Genomic DNA, 23154 nt, shown 5'->3' with positions numbered 1-23154 from the left:
ATTTCTATATGTTATCGTTGTTTTGGCAAACCACTTTCATTAATGACAAGTTATTCAATCCAATAATAGGGAAGAAACTCAAAACACAATAAAATTTGCAAACATGGCAAAACAAATAGAAATATTTGCCTCACGTAATATTAGTATATTGCAATATTAGGATCTTTAATGTGGTTCATATAGAAATCAAATTGCTTACTTGTAAATGTTTATAGATTATAGATGAAAAATCTTTTATTAAAAAGTATCAAAGTGAAATCTTAAGCCTAAATCAAGAACTTGATGTCACACCCCGCCCCGAACCCGCCTCCTGAGTCCCAAGAGAGGCGTGAAGGACCGCAGATGCCACCTTTTTGTGATACCTACCGTCCATCTAAAATTCTTTACTATACTCAGTAAACTTCAAGCCAATCATGTATCTTCCCCGGGTATTCTCCGCGAATAACCCGCGATGACCAACGTGGACACAATCCTATAGTTCGTTGAGTACATTATTAGTTCCTGTTAGACATGCTTGAGTACGTTGACAATTCAAGTCAAGTACCTTGACAATTCCAGCCAAGCGTCCACAAGGCATGCTAACAATATTCCGGGTACAAATCTCGTTCCAACACAATGACACACGCTATGACAACAAACCAACAACAATCAAATCTAGGAAAAACATATTTCTCAATCATGTCAATATTTCGAATATAACCTATATATATATATATATATATATATATATATATATATATTCACATATATACATAGAAATCAATCATACAAACAATAGAATAACCACTCACCTTGGTTGTTAGAAACTTTCCTCTCCAAAATTCCTTAGATTTCCATGGTTTCCCTTTAATTTGGATCCTAAATTCCAGATTCAATTATAAGCTTAGATTACTCATATTTTCCAACCTTATTTCAAGATACTTTCTTCTGTAAACATGTTCTAAATTGTCTCAGAAAGCTTACCTTAAAATCTTAGCTCATAATCCTCATGGTTTGGCCGAAATCCTCAAATCATGAAGACTAGCCCAAGCATACCTGAGAGCTCGACCATTCTGTCTTTTCCTAACTCTACAGATTGATTCCTTGGAGTTCCTTCTCCAGAAGCCCTACCTTGAAAGCTAGACTCTCTCAGATTTCCAGTGGCTTTAAAATTACTCCAAACACACGAGTAGTTTGGGAGAACTCCTCGTCCCAATTTAATGTTACTTCCAGACTTCACTGTTCGCCAGCATCTCCTTCTCTTGGAATCACTTGACCAATGCATGGTCTTGCTACCAATGGATGCATTCCTTTATCAACACATAGTATCCTCCCCATCAGCCTTCATACACTCTTTCTAATGTCCTTTGAAGAGAATTCAAGTTATGATCTATAGAGAAATCCTTGGCCCTATTTATAAACGTCTAAAGTCCCTTCAAGGCCATCACCTCCTACTTGGCTGCATGTCCAGGTGTCCTTTCTTCCTTTTGCCAACGCAGTTCCTTGCCACCTCCAGCTTGAAATGTTAGCTTCTCCTTCATCCAGCTCAATCTAATCGGTTTGCAAACTTCTTAGTGCATCCACCTTCTACTTTGAGTTGTCCTCCTTATGCACAATTCCTTTGCATGAAGTCCACCTCCTACTAACTTAAACTTAACCCTTTCTCGGTTAGCCATCATCAGCCCACGACTTCCTTATCAACGCATCACTTGAGCCATACTAAACTCAAGACATCGTAAGTCCTTGGCCGTATATCCTTCTCTCTCGCATGGCGTACCTTGTCCCATGCGCTCAACTAGGATTATGACCAACATTCTTCCAACGCATACTATTTACTCAAGCTTTGTCCTATGCACCCACATGCCCTCGGATGTCCTTAGCACATAGCGCATAACAACCCTTGGGTCAAGCTATGTCTCAACTTAACGTCTCATTGAAGGAAATCGATCACGAAGATTTTCATGAGCAGCGGAATAGATCATTCCAAATTACAATCATGTATGAACATTACAATTACAGTCATAAACAAAGTGAAATGGTTATGCTTTCATTATAGAAATTACAGCATGATAACTACAAATGAACAAGGAAAATGTTACGAACATTTGTAGACTTGTCTCCACGCTCCTTACTCACGAACGCTCGAACACAACAACCTCAAACGCTCAAACAACACGACCGCAACACTGCACGAACACCACGCACTCTCCTCAGTGATCGCCTCGGTCACGAACGACCTCCACAGAACCTCGACGGTGTTGAGTTGAGTATAACACCACCAAGAAGGCTACCTTGGTATTCTCGGTGTGAGAATCCAGAGGGTGGGCTCTGTTTGGACTTGGTTTGAGGTAGACGAAGGAGGAAACACCAATCGTGTAAACGATTGAGCAAGTGGGAGATGGCTGAAACCTATCGCATAGGTCGATGCCCAATCGTTTAGCAAAAGCTAAGCAATCGTCTAGCAAAAGCAAAGCGATCGTTTAGCTCATCGCTTAGCAACGTGTCTATCGCCTACAAACACTACATGATCGTTTACTAAATCGAGCTATCGCTTAGTAAATTCGTATTTACTTGATAACTTTTGTTTCATGAGATTCCGATTTAGAAAAAATCTCCAAAACAATTTTTGACAAAAACTTACAAAAATTAGGAAAACAATTTTCCTTTTATCTCACGGTTACCATGAAACCACCAATAACCTCCCACTCAATTGGTTATTAGAGAAAAAGATTTAATTATCCAATAATTAATATTATTATAAATATAAATGATAACTAACATATCATACTATATATATAACCTATAATTTTAATATTTCATCTTATGAAACATATAAATCGTAGTTCTTTTTCTATTCCATGGTACTTAATGTAAATCTCATTTACATCAATCTTCCTCTAGATGTATCTCATACATCATACCAATCATATCATATATAATTGAATTACCTCTTGTCAATTTGAACATTTCAAATCAACACCAAGAACTGTTCCTCAGCTGAATCCATTGAGCTATCATGGGGACCATATGGACCTGTAGCTCGAAGCTCCAACGATACATGAATAACTGACTAAACTCTTTAGTCATGGGATCCACCATTCGTTAACTGTCAGGTACTCCACTAAAGACCGACAATTGAACTCTCCTTACCACAGATATATTATGTGTCCATCTTAACCAATCAGTAGTGCGACAACCCTTCACAAATCGCTCGTAAGTACAGCTGAGCCAATAACCATTATGCCCATATAGTTACATATGTCTCCTTAAGTACTACTAATCCCACTAATGAATATAAGTCATAGTTCTACTATGACTGAGTCTTCTCTTCCAAAGAGAAGTTGTGGTCACTATGTTCAAGCCCTAGAATCAACTCTTAAGGGAGCAATCTCTCTACTTATCCTTGTTTCGTAAAAGGAGTGAATTCCATCTTGTGGATTGAGTTCCCAGCTCCCAGATCAGACAAGTCCCCAAAAAGATAGCCATGTTGAGTTGGCAATCTAGCCACTCTCACTCATACTAATCAAAGGACCGCCTTCAATGGCAAGAGTTCCCAAAACATTCAGGATTGAGGTCATGTCATCTATGGTCATTTAGGTGAGATGAAAGTCTCTAGTATCAACGGCGTTATATACAGAGTCTAATCATTTCGTGGTCCAGTCTTATACAAACTCTTTGTATAGGACACCCCCATTTGCACGTCTCCACGTGAATGGTCAGGATCTACCATCCGTAGTAGTTTACAACACTTGCAAATCTCTACAAATCGGGTCGTATCCATAGTGTCACTAGGATCAGATATCCCACCTTAATCCTTATACTACAGACCTATTTAGGTAATCACTTAAGGCATGATCTACTTGTATATCATATATACATGCTTAAGTTCACATAAGATAACCAAGGAGCTTTGTTTATTGGCTATGAGTAAATGCCAGAATGAAGTAACATTTATTTTATTCATCAAACAATATGTATCTTTACAAAACAATGAGACTCCGGGAGAATTAGGACACCAATCCCAATAATCTCCCACTTGTCCTAATGACTCGGGAGACTAATGAATAATACAATATAAAAATGTACAATATACAATAAACTAGGGCCTACCCCAGTATCATCTCTCACTTGTCCTAGACAAGATGTTGCATGTCCCACAGACCCAGACTCTCCAAGTGACCCTCGAACACTTTGGCCGTGAGGGCTTTTGTAAAGGGATCAATAACATTGTGCTTCGATGCGATCTTTGTGACTATCACATCACCGCGATGCACAATCTCCCTGATCAGGTGATATTTTCGTTTGATGTGCTTACCCCGACGATGACTCCGAGGCTCCTTTGAATTTGCCACAGCACCGTTGTTATCACAATAAAGAGTGATATGCAAATCCATATTTGGAAAAACTTCCAAATCTGAAAGGAATTTTCTCAACCAAAGAGCCTTCTTAGCTGCTTCACAAGCGGCTACGTATTCAGCTTCCATAGTGGAGTCCGCGATGCATCCTTGCTTGATGTTTCTTCATACTACAGCCCCTTCATTCAGAGTGAAAACTGACCCCGATTTCGATTTACAAGAATTTTGATTAGTCTAAAAGCCAGAGTCTGTGTATCCTGTAAGGATCAGATCCTTATCTCCATACACGAGTATGTAGTCCTTCATTCTCCAAAAATACTTGAGGATCATCTTGACCGATGTTCAGTGATCAAATGTTGGATTGAACTAATTGACTGACAATCCCTACTGCATAGAAAATGTCAGGTTGAGTACACAACATTGCATACATCAAACTTCCTACAGCTGAAGCATAGGGAATCTGTCTCATCTCCTCAACCTCTTGAGGTGTCTTAGGATATTGATCCTTAGACAAAACGATTCCATGCCTTAAGGGTAATAAACCCCTATTGGAATCCTGCATCCTGTACCTGATCAACATTTGATCAATGTACGATGCCTGAGACAGGGCTAACCGTTTGTTCTTACGATCTCGAATGATCTGGATCCCTAAAACGTACTGTGCCTCACCCAAATCTTTCATTTGGAATTGGGCAACTAGCCAATTCTTAATGTCAGTCAGATATCCTACATCATTCCCAATGAGTAGGATATCATCCACATACAATACCAAAAAAGCTACTGAGTTGTTGATGATCTTCTTCTATACACAAGGCTCATCAACGTTCTGATCAATGCCAAACGAATTGACAGCAGTGTCAACTCTAATATTCTAAGATCTAGATGCTTGTTTCAGCCCATAAATGGACCTATTTAGCTTGCAAACTCTTTACTCTTGATCTGGAACTATGAACCCCTCTGATTGAGTCATATAGATGGTCTTCTCAAGATTACCATTAAGAAAGACAGTTTTGACGTCCATTTTCCATATTTCATAATCATAAAATGTGGTTATGGACAGGAGAATCTGGATAGATTTGAACATGACAACAGATGAGAAAGTTTCCTCATAGTCAACTCCCTCAACCTGGGTATAACCCTTTGCCACGAGTCTAGCCTTAAAGGTTTTTACCTTTCTATCTACATCTCTCTTTCGCTTATAGATCCACTTACACCCAATAGGTCTTACCCCATCGGGTGGATCAACAAGCTCCCAGACGTCATTGAAGTACATAGACTCCATTTCCTGGTTCATGGCTTTAACTCATTCATCTTTGTCAACATCCTTCATTGCTTTCTTAAAAGACAACAGATCTTTGACCCCATCATTCGTAATGACGTCTTGGGCTTTAGTCAAACTTACGTAGCGATTCAGTGGGTTCATAACCTTCCACTATGTCGAGGCAGTCTTAACTCTTGAATTGGTTGACTAGATGTTCCGACCTCAACAACTTTTGTTGATCTGTCGGCCTGTTCAACAACTCTTGTTGAACCCTCAGTAGTCTTAGTCTCACTAGAGATCTCACGTAAAACGAGCTTACTCCGTGGCTTATGATCCCTCATGTGGTCTTCTTCCAAGAAGATAGCATTTGTAGAAACAAATACTTTGTTCTCACTTGGATCATAGAAATATCCACCTCTTGTTTCCTTAGGGTAGCCTACAAAGAGGCAAACCTTCGAACGCGGTTCCAATTTCTTTGGGTTAGTCACCAGCACATGTGTCGGAGGACCTCAAATCCTGAAGTGGTATAAACTACCTTATGACCTCTCCATAAATCAAAAGGTATTTTAGAAACATTTTTCGAGGGAACGTTGTTTAGGATATAGCATGCAGTCTCCACTACAAAACCCTAAAACGAGTCTGGAAGATGAGCATAACTCATCATAGACCGAACCATGTCCAACAAGGTTTTGTTTCTTCTTTCAGATATACCATTCTACTGAGGTGTACCAGGGGCCGAGATTTGAGATGTAATTTCATGTTCTATCATATAATTCTGGAATTTGAGGTCCATATACTCTCCAACACGATCAGATCGTAGTGTTTTTATCTTTTTACCTAACAAGTTTTCAATTTCAGCCTTATACTTCTTGAACTTGTGAAAAGTTTCAGACTTACATTGCATTAGGTAGAGATACCCGAACCTTGAATAATCATTTATGAAAGAGATGAAATATTCATACCCACCTCGAGCTCTAACATTCATCAGACCATAGAGGTCTGAATGTACAAGCTCCAAGGATTCTTTGGCTCTGTAACCTTTTCTAGTAAAAGGTTGTTTGGTCATCTTACCTTCGAGGCATGATTCACATATCGGTAATGAGTTTTCTTCTAAACTCTTTAGAAGTCCACTTTTCACCAACTTCTCAATCCTATTGAGGTTGATGTGACCTAACCTTAGATGTCAAAGATGGTCGTTTTCCTTAGGAGAAATCTTTGGTCTTTTAGCTGTTGTCACCGTAATGAACATTTCAGTGTTAAACAAGGCTTTTATGACTAACAGCCTTAGTACATATAAGTTACTTTCCATTGAACCATAACCAATCTCCATTCCATTCTTGAAAATAAACACTTTATTCTCGGAAAAGGAGACGGTATACCCTTGTTCAATGAGACAAGAAATCGAGATTAAGTTCCCCTTAATATAAGGAACTACAAAAACATTATCCAGTAACAGATAATGTTTCTTGTCAATAATAACTTCAGCCTGTTGGGATTGGTGTCCTAATTCTCCCGGAGTCTCGTTGTTTTGTAAAGATACACATTGTTTAATGAATAAAATAAGTGTTATTTAATTCTGACATTTATTCATATTCTATAAACAAAGCTCCTTGGTTATCTTATGTGAACTTAAGCATGTATATGTGATATACAAGTGGATCATACCTTAAGTGATAACCTACATAAGTCTGTAGTATAAGGATTAAGGTGAGATACCTGATCGTGGTGATACTACGGATATGGCCCACTTTGTAGATGTTTACAAGTATTGTAAACTATTGCAAATGGTTGATCCTGAACATTCATGTAGAGACGTGCGAGTAGGGGTGTCCTATACAAAGAATTTGTATAAGACCTGGACCATGAGATGACTAGACTCAGTATATAACTCCGTTGATACTAGAGACTTACATCTCACCTAAACGACCATAGGTGACATGACCTTAATCCTGAGTGTTTTGGGAACTCTTGCCTTTGAGGGCGGTCCTTTGATTAGTATGGGTAAGAGTGACCAGATTGCCAAAGCAACATGCCTACCTTTTTGGGGACTTGTCTGATCTGGGAGTTTGGAACTCAATCCACAAAATGGAATTCACTTCTTTCCCGAAGCAGGGATAAGTAGAGAGATTGCTCCCTTAAGAACTGATTTCGGGGCTTGAACATAGTGGCCACAACTTCTCTTTGGAAGAGAGGACTCAGTCATAGTAGGACTATGACTTATGTTCATTAGTGGGATCAGTGGTACTTAAGGAGACAGATGTAACTACAGGGGCATAAAGGTTATTGGTCCAGTTGTACTTACGAGCGATCTGTGAAGGGTTGTCGCACTGCTGATTGGTTAAGATGGATACATAATATATCTGTGGTAAGGAGAGTTCAACTGTCGGTCTTTAGTGGAGTGCATGGTAGTTAACAGATGGTGGATCCCGTGACTAAAGAGTTTAGTTAGTTATTCACGTACCGTTGGAACTTCAAGCTACAGGTCCATAAGGTCCCCTTGGTACCTCAATGGATTCAGTTGAGGATCAGTTTTTGGTGTTGATTTGAAATGTTCAAATTGACAAAAGGTATTTTGATTATATATGATATAATCGATATGATGTATGAGATACATCTAGTGGAGGATTTATGTAAATGAGATTTACATTATGAACCATGGAATAGAAAAAGAACTATAGTTTATAAATATAGTATGATAAGTTGGTTATCATTTATATTTATAATAATATTAATTATTGGATAATTAATTCTTTTTCTTTAATAACCAATTGAGTGGATGGTTATTGGATTTTCATGGTAACCATGAGATAAAAGAAAAATGGTTTTCCTAATTTTAGTAAGTTTTTCATAAAAGTTTTTTGAGATTTCTCTCGGCAAAAGAATCTCATGGAGTTGCCAAGTAAATATAGATTTACTAAACAACAGCTTGGGCGAGCTTAACGATCGTGCAGTGGCGAGCTAAACGATCCTACAATATTTACTAACGATCGCATAGCTTTTGCTAGACGATCGCTTGTCCAAAGTAAAAAATCGTGTAGTGTTTGTAGACGAAAAACACCGAGCTAAACGATGAGCTAAATGATCGCATAGCTTTTGCTAGACAATCGCATAGCTTTAACTAAACGATTGGGGATCGACCTATACGATAGGTCTCCGCCATCTCCCACCTACCTAGTCGTGTACACGATCGATGTTTTTTCCTTCGCCGTCCTCATACCAAGTCCGAACAGAGCCCACCCTCTGCATTTTCAAAACGAAAATACCAAGGTAGCTTTCTTAGTGGTGTCATACTCAACTTGACACCGTTAAGGTTCTATGGAGGTTGTTCGTGTTGCTAAAGAGTTCGTGACTGAGGCAATCGTTGAGGACGAGTACGAAGTGTTCATGCTGAGTTGCGGTCGTGGTGTTCGAGCATTCGAGGTTATTGTTGTTTGAGTGTTCGTGAGCAAGGAGAGTGGAGACGCGTCTGCAAATGTTCGTAGAGTTTTCTCTTTATTCATGCTACAATTTCTATATACATTGCATAACTGTATGTTTCTGTACGACTGCAATTTTTAATGTTTATTCATGGTTGTAGTTTGGAATAATCTTATTTCCGCTGCTCATGAAAATCTCGAGTTCGATTTCCTTCACAGCCTACCTAGAGCAACAACTGAAACAACCTCACCAGTACCAACTCGAAGAGTCATCTCTCCCTGCGACAACGTTTGCCAGGAACTATATCCTTGGTAAGAGAAACTGACATGATTGATAGCACCTGAATTAAGGATCCAGGCAGAATCATCATTCTCAACCAAACACATCTCACCAATAAATCATATTTAATGTCTTGTCTCCTCTTTTGGAGAGTAGTGAGATCGAGGTCGTTTGCCACGAAATTTGTTTACACAATTCTTTCCATTGTAAGTAGTCGGTCATTTTAAAAGTACTAAATGGAAATACTAATGAGTTGCTGAAAAGAAAACCACATTGACCTACGTTAGGTTTTAAGCAAATACCTGTTGTAAAACAAAACAACATCCAATAAGGTTTTAGTAAAACTTATATGAACTCCGTGTGACATCTAGTTTCGCAATGACGCTTCAAAGGTTTAGGACAAAAGCCACCGAAGGGAGGTCAGTTATCCCTCCTCTGAATTGAGAAATTCTCAACCAGTCATTAATACTAAAACAACTCTTGCTTCTATAACGACTAGCCATCATTGATTTGACCAAGAGATCATTAACTTACTTAACAATCTCCCGTAAGTGTGACCCGTCATTTTAGGCCCTAGAGGTCCGTCCCAAAAGGCCAATCCAAAGGGAAAAAAATCCAATTGGGGCAAAACCTAAAACGACCCTATCCATTTCTAGAGTTCACCTTGATCTTCATCAACTGCACAAAACCCATCCGAAGAGGGATGCTCCCAGGGCGCCACAAGAGAGTACAGAATGATCTCACGGTGTGAACCAATGACAGAGACCATAGGACGTGTTGACACACACCCTTCACCCACTTACTATAAACACTCTCTCCGTCCACCTTGATATTGACTCATGCAAACACCATCCGAAAGGGAATGCTCCCATGGCACCACGAAGCCAGGCATGAATCTCACGATGTGAACATACAGGGAGAAACATGAGTGGAATCATAGACATATCAAATACATCTCTTCCTCCCACTGAGTATTTTATAACCTAGAGTTTAGCTTACTTAGAAAAAACACGGCTAAGGATTTTAACTAAGTGACTTTTAGGTTTTCCCAAGAGTAACTTTTATCTTGGATAATTAAAAAACTTTTGATCATCATCCATTAAACTCTTTAACGGAGTCCTTGACCAAATTCAGCTTTCCAGGTAAGTTCCCAGGTAAGGGTGTTACATTTCTGTCAACTTAAGAACCCCAGCCTAGCCAGAACCCGCCTTAGACAAAAGAGCCCTTATAGATAGATTTAAAAAGAATTTAATCTTTTATTCCAATCAATTTAATCCTATTAAACCAATTTTAAAAGATTAATCTAGGTTACTAAACTCTTTAGAACCACTTGAACTTAGGTCTATCTCAATTCAATTATAAAACCCTTTTAAAAAACTTGAGTTTACCCTAAGTCCGCATGCAACTCTTTCTTATTGATGTTAGGTCTAATTTCCTTTATAACACTTATAAACAGAAACCAAAACCACAATGCTAAGCTAACACATGCAAGGCATTCATAACGTTTATAAACAACCTAAGTGTCATGCTGAATGCATTGTCCATTCATGGCTATTTCTTTCATATAACACTTATATAAAAACAGCAATGAAACAAGCACAACATGCTTCCATTCACCCTTAGACTATAACACTTGTAATAAAAGGATGATGCATGATAATGCTCACTGCATGCAAAATATAACTCTTATATTTCATGATGCATGTGCATGCTTTCAAGTAATTTCTTCATGCTCGATTATAACATTTAGAATACATGATGCATGAATAATTGCACAACCTAAGGTGAGTTTTAAACTATATGTCAAACAATTTGGCATACAAGCACCATACATCACATGTAAATAAACCAATGTTGATGAACTAGGTAAAATTGCCTTAAAATCACAAAAGTAAAGCTAACTATTACAAAGACAAGGAGTCTCTGATTTAAACAAGCGAACCGGGTCTTCTTTGTCTTTCAATTCTCAATTCATTGATTGTTATGGTATAGATGACATTAACGATATGGATCTGTCTTCTTATTCTACATGTTATTAGCAAAATTGAGTCCTTGAAAACAATATGACAACATCCACATATTAGCAATCTAAGTTCATAATATAATATAATATATATATATATATATAACAAACAGCAAAAGAAAAGTTCCCCTTTCTCCCGTCTGCTCTTTATTAGTTGATTTCTATTACATGTAACCATTTAATTATACTTTCAACTTAATTCAACACATTTTTTCTTTTATTTATTGCAATCTGGCCTTTCATGGCTTGATTTGTCTTCTGGGTAAGCTTAATACGGGGCTGTGAATTCAATTCACACCCTTACTATTTTGTATTTTGATTCAGCAAGCAAAACACCCAATTGCATTTTCCCAAATTTAATTACTAATTTTATGTTCTCTACTTTAATCAGCAACCTTTTTTCCTTCTATAATATATGCATGGAGTTAGAGGTCTATGTTTAATCATACCATACATTTTCAATGTTTGATTTAGCAAGTTAGACTGATTTGATAGCTGAAATGATATCATGTACTTTTAGTCTAGTAAGTTATTTGAGTATTCAATTGCAAAATATTGGGCTTGCTAAACATGCAGATGGTATTGCTGCTATTAAATCAACTCATAATTCTAGGTAGCTTTTCATATCTGTTTTTTTTTATTAAATTGATATTCTAACGGTATGTTTGGAAGTGATTTTGTTTAGTCATGTTTATATTTACGGTTTCACTATTCAATCTAGCTACTTATCTTATCATGTTGGACATTGGTATGCTATATTAATACAATGTATGTCTATTTAATCCTTTCACCCAACTTTGAGATGGTACAAAAGTTTTTTGTGTTGGAGTGTTATGATTCTTTTGCAATTTCCGACTCCTTCGAACATTTTTCAGCTAGGATTCAAGTCATTTTTTATAAGTTTTATGTGTTAAAACTTTGTTAGATCAATTAATTAAGGCATTGCGTATTAGTTATAAACTTTGGAAAATCTCTATTTGTACTCTGAAACTAATTAGGAGCCTTCAAGTTAATTTTTAAGACGTTGTTAAGGTAAGAGCATATGCCCTTAGCATTATTGTATTAGTTTGAAACTGGGACATCTTTTGTTGTTCAATTTAGAAATGGATTTTGGAGATTTTTTTTTTTTTTAATCTTTACAAGCTTTATTGCTTTCATGGTTGAAATGTTTAACATTTTCTATAAGATTTTGTCTCTAGGTTCCTTATTTTGTGTTTTTTTTAAAAAAAAAAAAAATCATTCCCTTTAAGAGTTTATATAATCGATGACTTTTCACCATATTAATTTACCTAGACATATGTTAACAATGACATATGATAATCATGTTTATTCTACATCGAGAGGCCAACAAGTTATGTGCTAGTATAAAATAAGCCAAACAAAATCGAGTTTGGATCAAATTTAATCTTTATAATCTATAAACTTCACTTCTTAGAGGTAAAGAATTTTGGGACTTGCATCATGTTCCTTTTGGTTTACATCTTACTTTTTCTAATCTATGTGATATTTAATTATTTTCAATCTGTTCTTGAAAACCTCGGCCACATTTGATAAATGAGTTTGAGGTGAATTTGGTGGTCATAAATGTATATTATTTTTACAGGAGTCAAGCATACGATATTTTGATTAGAAGACGACAGGATGCATCACATTTGAATAGTGAAGATTAAATGATACAAATTTATCTTAAGGAAACTAGAAAGCCGAGGTTACTTTGCTTTTTTTATTTCCATAATGTAATTTGAAAACCATGATGATCCCATAAAAAAATATATATTTATTTGTGTCTATTGAAGTTCTCTTGTAACTGATGAAATAGTACATCAAGAGTGATGTATACATTTAGATCTTGAAAATTTATTTTGATATAAATCCACTTGATTGCCTTAAATGTTTATATAATTGAAGTTAATTTTATTATTACATTTTTAGAAATTTGTTACTCGTATAACATGTTATATAAATGTGATATGCACGGGATTACAATTGGCTATCACAACAAGATTAAAACTGATATATGTTTTCATAGCATCTTTTACTACTAAGAAATTGCTATTAGAAGTCAATTATAATATTATTTTTTTTTACTATTATAAAAAGATGCTATTAAAAGTAAACCATAGTATTTTTAAAATGCTGGAAAATGTTTTCAATATTATGCAACCGAAAATGAAATTTTTATAGCTTTTCTTTATAGCACTAAAAACAATGCTATAAAACGTCAGGGATTTTCAATATGATATTTGTAATACGTAGTAGAATAAGAGAAAAAATCAAAAAATATATTACATCTTCAAAATATTTGCAAATATAGATGAGTTGACTAGTCAATATTTGAAATTTTTTTAATTTTCAATTTCGTCCGCCCTTGTCTTATCTTGTTGTACACATTTTTAGTCTTTTTATTTCCTTTCTCTTCTTTGATTTTTGCTTTCTTCCCTCCACTTTTTCATTTTTTTCATTTTATTTTTTTTTCAGTTTTTGCTTCTTCCTTTTTTTTTATTTTATTCTTTTCCTTATCCAATTTTTGCTTATGAAAGTACTCAATTCATAAGTGACTTAACACCAACAAGCCAATCATCAAGTTTGATTATTATAACAAATAATAAATATAAATAGCAAATGAAAGTCTATCATTGATAGCTTAATCTTTTATTATATTTTCGTAGTTAATAGACACTTATAGAATTCTACCATTGATGGCCAACTTAGTGAATTTAATTAATAAAGTTGAATCTCGAACTAAAATATAAGTGGAATGCCTAGAAGTTATCACTAATAGCATGTTTATCAGTGGTAGAAACTATCCTTGAAAAGAAAAGGGACTTATAAATGTTTGGGAAGAAAGAGAATGGGACAAAAAGATGTTCAGTGGCTATGATTGGTAGAAGCTACTACTGATAACATGTTACCGATGATAGAAGCTAATACTAATAGCATGTTATCGATGATAGAAGCTACCACTGATAGTACGTTATCGATGATAGAGAACTATCACTGATAGCATGATATCAATGAGATCATTGATAGCATCTTATTAGTGATGTTATCAGTGAAAGAAGCTATCACTGATAACCACAATATGAGTGATGTTAGTGATATCGGTAATAAAAATTAGGTGATATCCATATATTGAGTTTCTTTCAAAGGTGATAACCAGTTATAGAAGTCTATCATTGATAGCCTTAAGTGTTAATATTTCAAGGTTGATTCAAATTGATGAAAGTCTATCAGTGATAACGACCGATAGCTGCTATCAGTAATAGCCATGATAAAAGATTATTAGTGATACCTACTATAGTAATCAAAGTTGTTGGTCTTCTTTCAAAGTTGATCACTATTTATAAATCTATCATTGATAGTCGCTGATAACCTTAAGTAGTAATATTTCAACGTTGATTCCAAATGATGAAAGTGAATCAATGATAACTATTAATAATTGATGGCAAATTAAAAGCTAATATTTCAAGATTGTAATTATTTTTTTAAAATTGAAAGTTATTGTTGATAGCAACTATCATCGATAGCAATTGATAGTAGCTGATAACAGCTATCAGCGATAGTAGCTGATAGCAGCTATCAGTGGTTATCACTAATAACTTCTATCGGTGATAGCTTTAAATTTGAGAAAATCGGAAAGAAGCAAACAAAATGGTGGTTAGGCATGGGTTTTTTAGTCTTTTACCAGTTTTTTATCTATATATGCAATTATTTTATCCTTGTACTATATATTCTATTATTTTGGGCTTGAATTATATTTATGCAACTAGCCCTTTTCAATAACATCGGTTACGATAGCATACCTAAAAATGTTATAGAAAGTTTTTTATAGCATTTTCTAACCTCTATAAAAGATCTTCTATAGCATTTTTGCTAATGCTATAAAAAAGTTTTTATAATTAAACTCATGCTATCCAAAATTATTTTTTATAGCAATTTTTATAGCATTACAAAAACGCTATGGAAAGTTAAGAACTTTCAATAACATGGGCTACGATAACATTTCGAAAAACGTTATGGAAAGTCTACGATAGCGTTTTTTTAATGCTATCGTATTTGATATATATTGGAGTACATCACCACTTAACTTGCACTTGTGTAACCCAATTTGTATCAGCACATCCTTGATTTAAATTTGCCACAAGTTGAAGTTGATCTTTTCATCAAGTTTCTCGACATAAAACTTTACTAAACTCATAAATATTGACACATCTGCTTCTCTTCCTAGCAAAACAGCAAATAGTGAACAATTAACACTATTCACAAATACCACAAACCTGTTTCAAGAATTATTTTTTAATGTGCAAGATGTTGCAACCACAGAGCATACTTAGAAATTCAAGAAACTACAAACTTGATGACTTGATACCACTTGTTGAGAAAAATCTTTCACTTCTACCTAAGCAGAAAAATAACAAAGAAATTAAAAGAAAACACTATAATTGGAAACACAAGAATTTACGTGGAAAACTCCCAACTCGGAGAAAAATCACGATATTGTTACAATCACATGGAGCGATTCTCTCTCTCGATCTCAGTTACAAGAGTACTCTCTCAAAACTTTTATACTACTCACATACTTTTCTCACTCTCAAACTAAAAAATACATAAAGGGAATTTAGATAGAGTTAGCAAAACTCAAGCTTAAAGTATTTCTAACTATGATGACTTGAAACTAGAGACTTATGCTCCTTTTATAGGTTTGAAGTCCATCCTCGTTCTTCAATATAATCGATGTGGGACAAACTGCATTTCTCATATTTTGTCAAAATCCAACACGTATATCATTTAAGCTAGGCTCAATTTGCTTACCTCATGAATCTTTGTTCAAACCTTACCCCAACTACAATTTTGGAATGATGGAATTAAAATTGTTTTAAACCAAAATTAATTACAGCAACGAAGTTAATCACACATGTCGTACGTTCATTTATTTGTGTACTTTAAACCCCTTAATTTCCTTGTTTTTTACATCACTGATATGCTAATATTAAATTAAGACCCACATTAGATTAAATTAAAAAACTACTCTTAATGGTGTCGAAAAGTTGCTACATAGACTTCATACTTATATAAAAGGAGTTTTGTAGAAAAAAATCTTTACAAACTTATTTTGCTTCTAGATTTTTAGTAAAGGTCTATTTTGTTCTTTTAAGGATACACTTTTTCGAATGTAAAGATCTTTTAAATTTAATAGGTGCAATAATTTATGTAGATTGAATACACTTGTTCAAGATAAGGTAGTTTCACATAAAACTAGTACATCTATTCGCATATGAGTTATGGCAAATTTAATGTTATATCAATAATCTAAAAGGTAGTTACAAATATAACAATCAAATTCAAAGTATCAGCAGATATAGAATAATGCAAAAGAATTTGCAAATATAGCAAAATTTAGATCGACGATAGAGTCTATCACTAATAGATTTTGTTATATTTATAATTCTTTAAAAATGGTGTTATACACATAATTATTAGCTCTAAAAGTGCTATCATTTGCAATTACGAATTACTAATAATCTGATAGTCCACCTCACTTGTGGGCTAGAAATTTTGTTGAAGGCATAATAAATGAAAAAATATTCAATATTAATTAGGGAGGAAATAACTTTACGGAGGTTTGAACTCGTGACCTCTTGTTGTGGTATTATGTTAAATCATCATAATTAACCTAAAAACTTTTGTTTATGAATTACGATAAATTTAATATTATATAAAAAATCTAATAGATGGAATTCAATTCTTTGCATAAATCAGTAGTGATTTTGATGATATCTTTGAAAGGTACACTAAAAAAAATAATAACAAGAAAAGAACAGGAAAATGCTATGGAATTTTGTAAGAGAGAATAATTTAATAAGAAAAAGAGAATGTATCTAGAGAGAAATAAAAAAAAAAAAAGAAAAAAAAAGTTAATTAAGGATGGTACACAAATTTTAAAATAAAATTTAAATTTATAAAAAAAAAAAAAAAAAAAAGGGTGGTTGAGATAGATTAGGGAGACAACAAAAGATTGCAATATGAGCAAATTTTATGGAGAGATGAGTTAGAGACATGAGACATATAATTTTGAGATAAATAATAAATAGAAATAGACATATAGTCTATAGGCTCAATTATATCTTAAAATTTTTTACCTAGTAAAATATATTTGTGTGTAATTTCGATATAATTATAAGTTGTTTATTTTACTATACTACCTTTAAAAATTTATGACAACAAAACGATAAAATAATATATATTTATTACATTTATAAAAGTTTGAATTAAACATTCGATTGATGATTAGTTTTCATAAAAGTGATAACCCGTATGATTTCATAATTATCATATGATGAGTAGTAGCTTTTAGCATTGGACGTTGCATGGTTTCATACATATGCATGTGCATACTCTTCCTCAAAACTTCCCTTTTTTTCACTCCCAAGAAATGATATAAATCAACCAACAAATAATTGAATTAAATATAATGGTTTTTTCACACTAATATTTGTTCTTCCAATATCTACTTAAATTATTACTGGAGATGTGTGCGAAAATTTATATATGATACAAATTAAGTTCCCATATGAAATATGAAAGTAAGCAATTAAGTATATATATATATATAAATACATACACATAAAAATATATGGTCCTATACTGACAAGTATATGCTTTTATATATATTTGCAGCGAACCTTTGGGTTGTTCAGGCGACAAAATCCGGCAACAATTGGGCGGCGAACCTTTTGGTGGTTTGCATTTCGACGTGATCATAAGCGGAATGAGGCGGCGGGGCAGCGGGATTGACATCGGAGAAATCAGGTGGTCCGGGATGATGATGATTGGTGATATCAAGCCTTGATGATCTGCCCAAGTGAAGATTTGGGTTGGAGGATAGGTGATGGTAATTTGGTTGGTTGGCTGAAAGAGAGAGATGATCTGAATTATTATTATGAGGAAGGGCAAGAGTAAGAGAGACTCCATTTGCATGAAACCTTGGAGTCAAAAGCTCAGAATTGAAGGTTGAGCCAATTTCACCAACTGGGTATGTGTTTGAATTACCAAAACTACCCCTATGATGATCATGAACAGCATTGCTGTTGTTGTTTGTGGCTGTACTGGTGGTGGTGGCCGCGGTGGTGGTTCTTGGTTTTTTGGGACTTGAGAGGATGTTGTTGCCGGAGGATGGCGGTACGAGGTTGAAGCCGCCGGTTGTTGTTGATCCTATTCCTAAGATTGAGGATGATGAGATTGAAGAATGGGAAGGGTGGTTGTTCATCAAATTTTCTGTCTTGGAATATTGTGGATCATTATTACTATTATTGTTGTTATTGTTCTGATGATGATGATTATCTCCTGATCCTCTAATCATGTCTTGGGAGTCCCCGTTTTGTTCTTGCTCTTTGATTTCCTCCAAGTACATTTCCTCAACCATTGGCTTCCATAGACGAACTCTTGCATTTATAAACCAATTTGATACCTGCCAAAAACAATTAATACACACACACACACACACATATATATATATATATATATATATATATACACGTTCAAAAATTTATTAAATCTTGCTTTCTAATTATCCATGGATAGAACAACTAAAAAATACTTATGAGTGCATCATTAGTTGCATCTATCTTAGTATAGTTCATTCAAATTTTCAATCACAAGATACAACGTGTCAAACTTTTCTCTAAAAGAAATACTTTTCCATTTGTGAACAAATGAGATGTATGAAGAGGTGCAGCCCTCAATCTGAAATATGTTTTGAAACAATGATTAGGTATTGCCTAAGCATCCCATTTTCTCATACAGTAAAAAAAATCCAATTTTTTTACCCGTGATGAATTTTTATTAGTTTGTAATCTAAGCTACACGGAGATGGGTGCAACATTTCTTTCTATGTTTTGCAAGATATTTGTCGTGCATGGAAGGATATATAACTACAAAACATGTAATTTCTCTCCTGTATCTTTGACCGTATAAATAAACATGATTCACACTCAATTGACAATGATAAAAGGTAATTTGTGTATCGGTTAGAGATTTTGAGATCTTACTTAATTTCCAAAATGTAGTAAGGATCTTCGACAGACCAAGATTTGCTTAATGTTTATAAAAACCCGTACTAATTCTTTGTGAATCGGTGAACAATTGAAAAGAATAAAAACAAAAACAAAAATTGGACATACATACCTGACTCCTAGTGAGTCCAGTTTGTTTAGCGAGAATAATCTTGTCTGAATCTTTGGGATAGCTAAACAAAGAAAATAGTTGGTTAATTAGAATTGTGAAATGCAAATATATATATGAAAGAAAGTATGTTAAATAATTAAAATGAAAAAAAAAAAAAAGAGAGAGAGAGAGAAAGGACTTACGGGTGAAGGAAATGCTCAAAGAGCCAAGCACGAAGAACAGAAACAGCACGTTCAGGCAAACCTCTTTGTGGTCTCCAAGTATTATGTTGAATCATTCCCAATTGTTGCAAAGCTCTTTGCTGCCTTAGATGATGATCAACGTATCTCAATCTTGAAGAGCCTTCAATTTTTGAACCCAACCAATTATCTTCTTCTCCTAAGCTTTTCCCTGTGGCTTTAATTTGTGCACAAATTGCATCTTTTAAGCAACGGAATTGCTTCGAAATAGTTGCAAGTGCAAGTGAAGCATACGACTTGGCTGACCCTAAACCTGCCGCCTGCTCAAAACAACTCACCACTCCTTGCATTTGTTGGTGGTACTGTCTGTACTTTTGTTCTACCTGATCAAAATCAATTGGTAATGTGAGAAATAAACCATCACATCGAAATACCGATCATTTAAATTGAGGGAAAAAATCATAAAAAAAATTCACTTGTATAGTGACATGACTAAGAAAAAGGCCCGAAAACTAGATATTTTGTGGAATTGTAATAGCAACTAGCAGTAAAATGTTATTTAATGAGACAACTACATTTTAGTACTCTCTTCAATTAATTTTAATCATTAATCAAGTTGAAAAGAGAGATTTTCTTTTCAATTACTTTAATTTTTTGGTATAATAATATCGAACACTATGTGGTTTGAATATTCACCTGTGTAAAAATTGAAGATGAGAATGAACATAGTTTAATAAATTGAAACTATGACATGAATGGTTTGTTGTTCGGGATGTAATTGGATGCATGAGAGAAATTAGTTGTTGAACATGAATATAGGAATATAATGTTTAATTCATAAACATGAAGGACTACAAATAAATATGAGAAAGTAATGAAGAAGAAATGAAATCAAAATAAGCTTAATTTCATAATAATTGACATCCTATCATTGTGCTTAAGAAAAAAAAACAAAACAATGTTTAATTTTTCTACCTCATCAAGCATGCCAATAAGCTTAGCTTTTTTCATCTGAAGGTCTTGTCTTTGAGCAGTACTGAGCTCAGAAGCAGCCTTGGAAGTAGTTTCACTGCCGCCGCCGGAAGGGTCTCCACCAATCGTGGCCGTTGATTCTTTCTTCATCTTCATCTTGTCCTTTGTCCCCTCCCCTTTGTCGGTTTTAAAATTTCCTTTACCAACATGAACCACTTCATCCAAAAGTTCTTGAGCCGCTTTCAAGTACTTAGACCCCAATATCACACTTTGAACCCCCGTTATTCCACTTGACACCACCGACACCGACGTCGGCGAATTTCCTGATACCCGAATTTCATCCCCACTCAGAGCACCACCCCCACCGCCACCTCCGCCGCCGCCTTGAATATCCTGCTCAGCCGATAGTGTCCGGTACAACGACTGTTGGGAGGAGAGGCTTAAGGACAAACCTTGTTGCGTGGTGGGGCGGCGGAAGGTCAAATCGGCAGAATCGGCGGAAATTCCGTGGTGGGCGGTTTGTTGGTCCATAGGAGTCCATAGATTGTAGTGGTAGGATGGACGGGGAGCGTCGGTGGTGGGGAGGGGAATTCCGACGAAGTGGTTGTTGGAAGGCGGCGCGTGGGAAAGAGTTGAAGGGTTAAGCGCGTGAGTTGAAGGATTGAGAAAAAGCATATTGGGAGGCGTTTGAGAGTGGGTGTCAGAGTAAGGTACGTAATTTGGGTTCATAAGGTAAAGAGTGTGAATTCCGTCAGAATTCGCTTGGATTTCTGAACCACCGTGAAAGTACGTCGCCATCTTAATCAAAAGCTGCGGCGGCGCTGTCGGCGGCGTTTTCAGAGAATTTGTCAGTTCTTTCTCCGTACACAAGTGGAAAAAAAACAATTTTTTTCTTTCTTTCTTTCTAAAATAAAAAACCCAGAACAGAAACAAAGACCAATCAACCAAAAAACACAAAGAAATAGAGAAAAATCGTCTTTTTTTTTTTTTTTTTTTTGGAGTGGGGGTTGTGAGTATCAGAGAATATAATTGACTTTGATGGGCTTTACCCCACGTTGCTTCTTTACAAATTGGGTTCCAATGGATGAGTTGTAACAGTCCTGGAAAACGAAATTAGTTAAATCAATAACACAAAATATATCATAATTAATAATCCCCCAAAACATTTTCATTAACATAACACCCATGAATTTCAATCAATAAAAAGAAAAAGCAGATCAATATATGGTTATAAGAAGAAGAAACGGATCTAATATTATTCTTCAAAAAAGCAAGTCTTTCATTCAAAGAGAAAAGAAGGAAGGAAAGAAAGAAAGAAAGAAGAATATATAGCCTAATGTTATCTGATTATATATAGACAAGAAATTAAATTAAATTTAAAAGAGGAATTAAGAGAAATTACATAAGAGAGAAATTGGAAATTCCAAAGCCATCATACAAATACAATAATATGTATCTTCTCTCCTTACCCTTTGGAAATAATAATAATAAAAAAATAAAAAATAAAAAAAATGAAACCTACTTATATATTCAAACTCTCTTGTCAGAACTCAATCTTTCTCTCTGCTTTAATTTTTCTATATTTAATTTTTTTTTTTTCCTCCTTTATGAAAACGATGACACTATATATCTTAATTTTTATATACTATTACATCTTTTTAATTAATTTATATGTGAAGACAGATACATGGGGTTCTTTTGCTAAGCCCCACACCCACCATAAAGTAGTGATCGTTAAGAAATTAAGATAACAAAATTAATGATATATATATCATTATCAATATATATTTATATGGGGTTATTATTCACTAATCTTGATTATGGATATGTTCTTAATCTTAACCATAGATATTTTTTATTTTTTATTTTTTTTTTTGAGAGAGAGAGAGAGAAAGAAAGAGAGAGTCCAGGTGACTTGACCTCCATTTCTCAATTGATTTGATGCAAGCACGTTTGATGTAAAAGTATAAAGAAATTTGGGTATTAAGAGAGAGAAAGGGGGAAAAAAAGAATAGTAACAGAGAAACGAGGAAATGTCAATTTCCACTAAGGCCTAATCATGGAGATAAAAAAGAAAAGAGGTCCTCTTGGCTTTAAACAACTTAAAGATATCTCTTTCACTCATTCATTTTTTTTTTATTTTAAAAATAAATTGTGTGGTTGGACAAATGCTAAGAGGTGGCCCTGAGATATACCACTGGAAACAGGCGGCCACAGCCACTCTTACAAAAACCCTTTTATTATTATTATAACTCTTAATACCAACTACCCTTGTACTCAAACATTAATTACATTGTTATTCTTAATCTTTACCTCTCAAAATAAAACCTGATCTTATGGGTATGTTATAACATTAAGAATAATCTTCTTCGGTGACCTTACAATATTTGGATGTCAAAGAAACTGTCGAATCTATGATCTCTTAGCTCTTTACCACTAGATGAATCCATAATGATTTAAGACAGTCCAATAATTTGAATAAACTAAAAGTTTATGCCTACTAGC

At 34.7% G+C, this 23154-nt stretch overlaps 1 protein-coding gene across 2 annotated transcripts; it reads right to left on the bottom strand.

Annotated features, from left to right (window-relative positions):
• Window positions 1–17806: 17806 nt before the first annotated feature.
• BLH5 (BEL1-like homeodomain 5) lies at window positions 17807–22308 on the bottom strand. 2 transcript variants are annotated; one of them, XM_039044721.2, is made up of 5 exons: window positions 22172–22308; window positions 20653–21749; window positions 19681–20060; window positions 19499–19559; window positions 17807–18782 (listed from the first exon to the last, which is right to left on the bottom strand). In XM_039044721.2, exons 2-5 carry the CDS (start codon window positions 21445–21447, stop codon window positions 18009–18011), a joined length of 2010 nt encoding a protein of 669 aa, XP_038900649.1. In that variant the 5' UTR covers window positions 21448–21749; window positions 22172–22308; the 3' UTR covers window positions 17807–18008. The 2 variants fall into 2 exon arrangements, with proteins under 2 accessions (XP_038900649.1, XP_038900648.1); XM_039044720.2 differs by having other exon boundaries at window positions 22052–22201.
• Window positions 22309–23154: the final 846 nt, after the last annotated feature.

The sequence above is a fragment of the Benincasa hispida genome, chromosome 10 (genome assembly GCF_027475165.1).
Source record: "Benincasa hispida cultivar pf3 chromosome 10, pf3_genome.v1.1, whole genome shotgun sequence".
NCBI lineage: Eukaryota > Viridiplantae > Streptophyta > Magnoliopsida > Cucurbitales > Cucurbitaceae > Benincasa > Benincasa hispida.
The sequence above is the reverse complement of the archived record's forward strand: the minus strand, read 5'-3'. Positions and strand labels throughout refer to the sequence as shown.

Excerpts from the sequence above, each read along its gene's own strand:
- BLH5 (XM_039044721.2), bottom strand. The coding sequence starts at position 21,447 with ATGGCGACGTACTTTCACGGTGGTTCAGAAATCCAAGCGAATTCTGAC. Across the intron at positions 20,061-20,652 it reads TTATTGGCATGCTTGATGAG|GTAGAACAAAAGTACAGACA; the intron begins GTAGAAAAATTA and ends GATTTTGATCAG. Across the intron at positions 18,783-19,498 it reads CTGGACTCACTAGGAGTCAG|GTATCAAATTGGTTTATAAA; the intron begins GTATGTATGTCC and ends TGTTTTTGGCAG.